Here is a 9,662-nt window from a genome sequence, read left to right as displayed (position 1 = left end):
ATTATACATCCATAAGGGCCTAAAAACATTGAAATATATTCTCCCAATAATTAGCAACTTTTAATTAAATAGTCTTTACTCTGAGTGTCCTCTTGTCTTTATTAATTCATATACTTCCTTCCTTCCTTCCTTTCTTGCTTCCTCACAAAATTCACTTTTATTTGTCATCACCCGTTTACTCCTTCCGATTGTCGTCCGCATTTCCTGCTAGCTACAGCCAAATGGATTTGACTGACTTTTTGGCATTTTCCAGTTAACCCACTCAACGCCAAATGCCAAATACAATTCAATTGACACTCCATTTGGCATTTCAACAAAACAAATCCATGGTATTTCAAGCAGAAAAAGACTAATGAAATAAGATTGCTGACTATAGGAATTGTGAGGGCAGTTGACCAAAAATAAAAATACTTCTGCATATAGAAAGGAATATGGACAAATAGGGTGAACAAAATTTTATGAGTACCAACTGTGAAATCCCGCAAGCAGCTTAACTTGCATAATCCACATATCAGTCAATCCACACCGCAATGGCCAATTTAGCCGCAGTCACTTGACCTTTTTTCCTTCACTTTTTTTTCTAATAAAATTACTTGCTCTACAGTTTTTCAGTTTTCCGACATGTTTGGTTTGGTTTGTCAGTGAGTGGTTGGTGATGGTGGTGGCGGTCAACACATAACTGAGAATGGTATGTCATGGCGTATAAGCTACTTTCAGTGTGTGCTTGTTTTCGTAATTGTTTTTGTGATTTCCCATGTACACGCATGTATGTATGTATGCACATGTGTTTTCATTTGTTGTTGCACTCCGGTTTAGCAGCAAAAATGTGTTTATGACTTTGGGCTAAATGGTTTTTGCTTGTCGTTTTTATCCAAAGGTTTTACATTTGCTTTTTGCCATCTTCATTTTATTTCTCCTTTAATGGTTCCTTTTTTATTTGTTGGTTTTTTTCTTTTTTCTTTTAGGTTAGCTATGATTTTTGAAGTTTTTATTAGCTGCCATTCGAGTTAGAGTACCCGTACGCCTGTGCTGGGTGCAATGGATTGTAAACAAAATCCTTGCTAAGCTCCTAACCATTGACGAGGCACTGGGTGGGTGAGTGAATTGGTTGGTTGGCTGTGTCACTGCTGATACGTGATTTAAATGTTCGCTGACCACATTTTTACGATACCTTACACCTGACATTCTACTATTTTGGCCTATTTCCACAAGCGGTGAGACGTTTTTTTGAGGTAAATTCTACTAATATAGACTTCCTATTAAATTTAAAGTTGAATTTCTATTACTAACAGCCATTTAAACTGCCATTAAACCTAATGGAGTTATCCTCTTCAAAGAATCGTTGGACTTCAACTGCAAAGTAGATATTTCTCACAGCCATTCAATGTTATTTTTAGATCAAACCAAATGAGCCATCGGACAAGTTTTGCATTTCACTTCCGATTGAATTTCATTGAAATTTTGTGGCAACCGCATTGAAATTCACTCCGAAGTGAATTACAAAACCTTCCCGTGTATTTTTAGTCTCAGTGCGTCGCTGTCTTCGGCGCCAATCATGACGGCATAACCTTATCCATTCTCGCCCGGTATCATCAACTTGTAATGAAGCGAATCATTCAGTCTGCCTATTTCAGAGTTCAACTCGCAACCAAACTCAGCTATGTAGCATTCTAAGGATTTTTGTATATGATCCCCAGTCAGAATCTTGCTTCAGAAATCCACGACGAAAACGAAAATATTTAGAGTTTACACTTTTGGAATTCGGAATTTGGAATAAGATGAGGCTTAGTTCACTAGGCATAGGTTAAAATAATATCATATTTGGGAAGTAAGCAAATAGTCGTACCAATTAATAGGAATTTTGGAATTTGTTAAGCAATGAAACCTTTATGTAACGAACCTTTTGACTAAATGTCTTGAAAAAGCCTCCTTTTTATACCGCCTAGTCCTTCTTTCATACAAAAACTATCCACAAAAATAAATAAAATATTTGACCATGGTCCAATCTAGCGAAATTTTTGTTCTCAAGCCTTCACATAACAAATTCATAAAAATTGTAAAACAAACTATTAGAATAAGTTTTTCAACAGCCTTTGTATAGAGAAATGTTTCGCGAATAGTCTTTTTATAGGAAACAACGAATTGATTTAAATTTGATTTTTAAAACAACGTTGCATTCAGGTACCCACTTACTTTCGAAAATTAAATTCTAAATATTAAACTATTCAATAATGTATAGATAATTTCCGTTATGGCCATGAAACACCGACTGATATAGAAAGTTGTTTCTAATAGCGGCCGCCCTTCGGCAGGTAGTGGCAAACCTCTGAGTGTATTTCTACCATGAACAGGCTCCTCATAAAAACAGTTCGCCCTTCAAAGGCGGCATTAACCTGTAGGTCCCTCTATTTGTGGAAAAAGCATTCATAAGCATACCGCAAATAGGTGGAGGAGCTCGGATATGGCCATATATACAAGAGCGGTTAAATAAGTACTGGAGTTTGATGACATAGGATGTTCCTGAGGGAAGTTGGTGCTATCATCGTTTGCTGCCATCTATCAAACGACAGCAAAACAAATTTCAGACTGCTTGATAGATTAGTTTAGTTTTGGCAGCTATTCGAGTAAGACGTGTTTCATGATTTTCGCTAAGATGGAAAAGAACAGTATCATTCGATAATTCGATTTTTATTTATGGATACGAAAAAATGCGAAGAGATACAAGCAAAGTTGCATGCTGTCTACGGGGAGGCTTCGCCATCTATTACCACAGCTCGATATTGGTTCAACGAATTTAATTGTGTGCGAGCATTTGTTTTCGATGTCGAGCGACCAGGACGCCCAGCAGAGGAGGTTGCCGAGGAAATCATTCAAAAAGTCCACGACATGATTCACGCTGATCGACGAACGAAAGTGCGCGAAGTAACAGAGGCCATAGGTGGGTCGATCGGAACGGCAATTAATATTTTACATGATAAGTCGGCGATGAAAAAGTTGTCGGCCCTATGGGTGCCGCGATTGCTCACAAGCAAAAACAAGCGGATGTGGCTGTTCACGTCGAAGCAGTGTTTGAAGCAATTTAAGCAAGCTATGAAGGAACTTTTGCGTCGAGTTGCGACCGTTGATGAAACCTGGATTCATCATTACACCCAAGAAACTAAGCAACAATCAAAACAATGGATTTCTCCCGATGAATCTGCTTCAAAGAAGGCGGAGACAGTCCCATCGGCCGGAAAGGTCATGGCGACGATTTTTTAGGATACGAACGTCGTCATCCTCATGGATTTTTTATAGAAAAAGGAAGAACGATCACTGAACAAAACTACAGTGAGTTATTGGACAGCTTCCATAAAAAATTGGAGGTGACACGGCCGCAATTGGCGAAAAAGAAGGTGCTGTTTCACCGCGAAAAAGCACCAGCACATTCATTCGGAGATGTCGCCGCCAAACTGCACGAATTTCTGTCGTAACCCTCGTATTCATCCGATCTGGCTTCCTGCGACTTTTACGCCTTCCCTAACATGAAGAAGTGGGTCTCGGGAAAAAAATTTAGTTCAAACGAGGAAGTCATCGCCGAAACAGAGGCGTATTTTGGAGAGTTCGACAAATTCTATTTTTTTTAAGGATTAAAAATGGCCGGAGCGTTGGGAGAAGTGTATCTTTCTAAAAGGGGACTATGTTGAAAAATAAAAAAATATTTTGAAAAAATGGTGACTTCATTTCTAACACGCTTACTTATTGAGCCCCCCTCGTATATATGTATATATATATATATTTATTCAAAATTTCCTAGAAATCATATGAGCAGAGTTTGTTATAAGATATAGTTTTTAATAGAGCTTATCTTTAGTAGGGTTACCACCTATATACAAAATTCAAATTGGTTAAATCTGTTAATGAGCTAAAATATTTTTAGGCCTGGCTGAGAGTCGAAAGGTATTTAAAACACTTGATTGCTGAATATTTAAATAGAGTTGCCAACTGTAGAAAACATTTAAATTATTATTTAAATACAGTAGTCTGGTATTACATTACAATATTAGAATTAAAAGAAAAGGTGTTCCAGAAAGCCTTAAAATAGACAAATTTTTCTCGGCAGGCAATGGTAAACTTCCGAGTGTATTTCTGCCATGAAAAAGCTCCCCATGAAAACTATCTGCCGTTCGGCTTGGAACTTTAGGTCCCTTCATTTGTGGAACAACATCAAGACGCACACCACAAATAGGAGGAGGAGCTCGGCCAAACACCCAGAAAGGGTGTACGCGCCAATTATATATATATATACAATATATATATTGAGAGTACTTTAAATTTAGCAGAAATATTAAGCGAGACTTGAAAAGTTCAAAAATAGGGTTGCCACTTTTTTTAAATTTGTTTTTAATATATATACATATATGTTATTGCTTTAGCTCAATTGTTAAAAACCTAATCCTAAAACTGTGTGTAATCTCTCCGAACGGACAACTCTCTTAAGCGGACGGCATATAGCAGACCCATAAGCGGACCCTTTTTTCAGTACCACAAATCCTTAAGAATTTTTTAGATTTCTTTCTTCTCTAAATTTCTCTTAAGCGGACAAAATTTTCAGTCCTTTAGGTGAAACACAGGGACTCATAACCCACTTATGATGAACTTGTGTAAGATGGACACTCTGTTGTAATGTACACATAATTCAAGTCCAACTTCAAACATTTAAAAAATTTCGATTAAGAGAACCTCGGCTTTTATTCAGCAATGTGCTTGCATAGATGCATACAACAAAAACGTTTTTTCCTATTAATATATTTTTTATTTTTATACTTTATTTGATTTCAACAGAAAAATGTGCTTAAATTTTAAAAGCATGGCAACACTTTTATAAACTGCTTTCAAAATAATTTGGTGCAAATACCTAAGATACACTAATTTCACTTAACTTGTTAATTAATTTGTGTTCAATTTTTCAAACAGATGGCAACTCTCGCCAAACATATTTTTCAAATTAATCTTTCCTAAACCTCTTTCGTTTCACACCCATATTGCAATTTATTTGTTTTAATTTATAATTTAATTGAATTTAACTTTTTAACTAAGTGGCAACTCGCTCTAAAAAATAGTCTATGTCTTAAACTAGTTCATCAACTATATATTTGCTAAATTTTGTCTAAATACGCCCAACCGTTTCGACGTGAAACGATTACAAATATACTCACTCTCTTACTCACTCACCAACTTCCATATTTTTATATTAATAGATATTTAAAAAATATTTATTTACTGATTTACTTCTTTATTTAATGGCTTAGTAACTAGTTACAGTAGTTGGGAAGTAGTAATAGTAGACAAACCCCCACCTCCAACACCCTCCCTTCACTATTATTTCCTGTGATTTTTCTTCTTAGATTTCTTCTTCTTCGTCTTTACTGTCGAACTACTTGCAGTTTCATCAAAAGAGGAATAACCCGTCGATGTTGAGTCACGACTCTCCACATACGTGCGCAAAGGTTTGCGAGTTTGCCAGAAGCGGAGCAAAAATTTAACTTCAGCCTTAAAAACGACCGAGGGTGGCAGCTGTCGAATAAATCATTTTTATTGTAAGTAAAAAAATTTAGATTTTTTGTTGTTTTTGTCAAATAATCATTACCTTTTCTCGCACTGAAATCTGTTCAACGTTCCATAGAAATTCGAATATAGCAATTAAAATGGACAGCAGAACGCCACAGAGTAATACTAAAAACAAGCCACGTGTCTTTTCGAAGGTATACTGGTCATCGGATTTTTTTACAAAATTAGCATCGCAATCTGAGCCATTATTTGTGAACCATTTCCTTTTCAATTTATACAACTCGCCCTTTTCGCTGAGTTTCAATATGCCCACACTCAAATTAGACCGATAGGGAGAATCTACGCAGAAAGAGAAAGCACACGAAATTTAACATAAATAGCACCAGATTTCAATTAAAAAATATACCCCGATTATTTTTTAGTGTTGATTTCCCCTCATTTACTTACTCAATGGCACAGCAATGCCGTAATGCTTCTCATCGAAAGCTTCACCGATCTGCTTCAACTCACAATTACGATTTAGATAGTATTTCAGTGTAGTGGTCTCCAAAAGGTAGGCATACCGACCACGACTGCGCTTCACGCGATCCACACCCTCTTTATTGTTCGTTGTGAAGGCACTCGGTTTCATGGCGCACATCTTATTCCAAGCCCTTCGATATTCCGACTCATTCGATTCGGAGAAAAGAAACGACGTACTGCCACCCTTCAGCATGCCAAATTGTACCTTATCCTGTTCGATGAGATCATGTAAATTCGATATAGAACGCCCCATCTTCGAGCTGGTTATGTAGGCAGACAAATTGGCAATATACGTTTGAGAAATTAAGAGTGCAAAAAACCACCAGAAAGCGGTGAGTATGCGTAGAGCGGGACCTCTAAAAAGTGTTAAAAAGAAAGAGACAGAGGGAGAGAGAGAGAGAGTTACACGGATCGAGGGTGATGTGAGCAGCGTGAGTGTGCTAATCATGAAACTCACCTTGGCATTAAATCACAACCCTGACACAAAAGCGAACCCACATTCAGCCAAAGAGTGTTGGCTAAATTCCAAATATTTTCCACTTCGACGGGATCGCGTTCGTGCGCAATTGGGCTTCTCCACTCTGATTTGGAAATGCTTAGACGATGATTTATTAAACAAAGAGAATAAATTCGGAATTATTCACCACAAACCACATATTCACCACACTTACCGTCCTAACACTACTAAAACCAATGCTGATAGTATTATAACTATTGGCAGATTGATCCAAACCTCAGGGGAGTATGGCTCAAGAAACCCGAAAAGGGCCTCTGGTGGAGGTTGTTCTTTGTAAAATAATATACTAACGCCCAGTTGCATGAAGGGCACTGTAAAATCCACCACACTGCGACGCGCCTGCGTAATGGTCAAATCGCAAATGCCTATCTGCGCACTCTACAAGAAAAAATAGGAAATTACACGAAATTAATGATTGTTTATGACTACTTGCGAGGTGGAGCTACTAACTAATGAGACCAATGCTGTAAAAGCTATTAGCTAATAAAATCAACGCTGTGAAATAGAGGCGTACCAGAAAAACTTCAAAGAGTTAAAATGTTGTTTAAAAAAAATGATTAAAACATAAAAAAATATTTATGTAAATATATAAGTTAAGTAAAAAATACGTAGTCAGTGGTATGAAAATGGAACTCCACGCCTAAGAGGTAGGTAATTATGTGAAACAGTTAAAGTACCAGTCTGGCACTCCCCAAATAGTACTGAAGCGCCGTTTCGATACCATTTTGGGACCCCCAACGGGCAGATATCTACAGCCAGCCAGAGCTGTTGATGTAATGGAGAAGGTTGATGAGATTTAGGTTGGCGCACTGCCCCAGACTGTCGACGAAAGAGCCACCCAGTGTCCTTAATCGTCTAGCTGCTAAACCCGGGCATTTACAGGGAAAGTGCTTACCAGTCCCCTTCTCAATGCCCCACACCTTCTGCAATATTGATTAAATAGTGAACCTAGCTTTTCTGCGAGTGCCTGCGACCGCCCAATGACCGGTAAGCACTGCGACGAGTTTGGAAATTGAACGACATGGAGTCCACATAACTTTCAGCGTCCTGCGTCTGCTGTATTGGGACCAAGGGGTTTTCGAAATAGCAGACGAAGAAATGAGGCTCCATATGTACTGCGCTTTTCTGAGTTGCGCAATCCCCCTTTAACAACAGTCAGGGGGATGCCGATGAGCGGGTAGGAGGCCTCTAAGACCAATTCAAACGACCACTTTCTAGCAAGTTCATCAGCAATTTCATTTCCCTCTATGTTGTTATGTCCTGGACTCCAATTCAGAGAAACGTTACCTGCACACCCCAGAGATTTGAGGATTTAACCAGTTCGGATCTGCACCATGGCACCGTCAGTGTCTTGTTGGTCTCAGCTTGACTATTTAGATAAAACCCCGGCTGGACTCCCCATTCCATGTTAGAGGCGTCAGTGAAGACAGAGGTGCCAGCATCGGTGCATATCCTCCCCTCATTCCAATCCTGCCTACTTGGAAAGATTGCTCTGGCACGGCTGTTAAACTCTAATTTGCGGATAGAGAGGTCTGTACGAAGTTCAAAGAAATGTGGTGTTAACTACCTAAAAATGATACCATGTTCCTTAAGAGATTGCCTCCAGAGGCCGACCTCCTTTAACCTAACTCCACTTTGAGCAGCGATGGAAATAACGTGAAAGTCGATGGCAGGTAAGTGCAAAAAGACATTCAGGGTTCTACATGCTCCGGCGATGCCGATACAAACAGTCTTTTGTACCCTCTCCAGTTTAGTGATATTATACCGCTTCCGAAGAGCTTCTCATCTAACCAGACATCCGCACGTTAAAATTGGCAGAACAACTATCGAACAAAGATTTTCAGGAGTAGAAAGCCCCGCTGGCCTCCTTTACCCGATCTTCAATGTGTAGCTTCCAATGGAGTTTGGAGTCAAGTATCACTCCATCATACCTAACTTCGGCTGAAAGAGGGAGGATGTTTATATTTTCTTGTAAATAGCATCAACTTTATTTATAATAATAGCATCAATTTTATTAGAGTTGACTTTGAGTCCGCAACTGGCAGCCCTGTGACAAAGTACAACCAATGACCCTTCGAAGATTTCAGGCATGACTGAGGGTAACGGTGGCGATACCATTAGGAGCATATTGTTAAGCACATTCATTTTTCTTTTCATCCTCCCTTCTATCCCTACAGCGAGCCATACGAAACTTCCATTATTGAAATTTCTTCTTACAAAAATTTCTTGCTGCTTTGTAGCACATAAAATTTTTTTCGATGAGACAAAAACAGGTCTGAAACGAGGTAAAGCGTAAATGATTAAATGAAATCTTTACAGAAGCGAGAACTATTCCATTCGAAAGCGGAGACTTCAAGCTGAACAATCGCTTATCACGGGGCAGTGAGGCAAGTCTACTTGTTCTACTATACCCATACAACAGACTTAGTCTGGTTATTTAAAACCACTTCTCCCACATTCTTTACTTACATTATCGATCAGCGCCCGTATAATTCCATTCCACTCATCCGTTTCTGGATTGTGACTACCATAATTATTATCGGGCACTGGCTCAAAGACAAAATCAAACTTGCACTCCAGCGCCAAGCTATAGATCAGATCCACAGCGTAGCCCTCGAAACGTTCATTGCCTTCATAGTGAGTGCCCTCCGGTTCGGGGCTGTGAAAGAAAGAAACTTTACTTAAACTATGTGCATATTTATTGTATTTCCATTTCCTCTCTCTTTGGAACCCGCTTTCGTTTTTGCCAATTCTTTATTATTTTGGTAAACTTTCACTTACCGCCACATAAAATAAGGTTCGCCAATACGTGTGGCCACTGTGTACTTTGCGCGCTTAGGCGTAAAATCTTCTATTTCTTTGTCTACATGCTTCCGCAAATTTATTTTCTCTTCAACCAATTTTCTATTTTTATTCCAGACATGTGTTACACGTTCCACCATCGGCTTGTACAATTCCAAGTTGAATTCGTCGCGTTCTCCATTTTCATTTAGTTGCATTTTTTGCGTCTTATAGGGCGGAGTTACGTTGCGCGACGTGAGCTGCGAGTGCGTAAAGGTGGAGGGGTTAAAATTAT

General features: G+C 38.8%; 1 protein-coding gene across 1 annotated transcript in view; it reads right to left on the bottom strand.

Moving 5' to 3' along the window:
• Nucleotides 1–5,350: 5,350 nt before the first annotated feature.
• The window catches only part of LOC128864581 (glutamate receptor ionotropic, kainate 1), a 32,805-nt gene continuing 28,493 nt past the window's right edge, over nt 5,351–9,662 (bottom strand). Inside the window, exons 8-14 of the mRNA XM_054104325.1 lie at nt 9,368–9,627; nt 9,056–9,245; nt 6,741–6,964; nt 6,527–6,664; nt 5,995–6,425; nt 5,627–5,886; nt 5,351–5,553 (exon numbers count right to left, since the gene is read on the bottom strand). Of these exons, the coding sequence (XP_053960300.1) occupies nt 5,359–5,553; nt 5,627–5,886; nt 5,995–6,425; nt 6,527–6,664; nt 6,741–6,964; nt 9,056–9,245; nt 9,368–9,627 (1,698 nt within the window). The 3' untranslated portion in view covers nt 5,351–5,358. The remainder of the gene's footprint in view (nt 5,554–5,626; nt 5,887–5,994; nt 6,426–6,526; nt 6,665–6,740; nt 6,965–9,055; nt 9,246–9,367; nt 9,628–9,662) is intronic.

The sequence above is a fragment of the Anastrepha ludens genome, chromosome 5 (assembly GCF_028408465.1).
Source record: "Anastrepha ludens isolate Willacy chromosome 5, idAnaLude1.1, whole genome shotgun sequence".
Taxonomy (NCBI): Eukaryota; Metazoa; Arthropoda; class Insecta; order Diptera; family Tephritidae; genus Anastrepha; species Anastrepha ludens.
The sequence above is the reverse complement of the archived record's forward strand: the minus strand, read 5'-3'. Positions and strand labels throughout refer to the sequence as shown.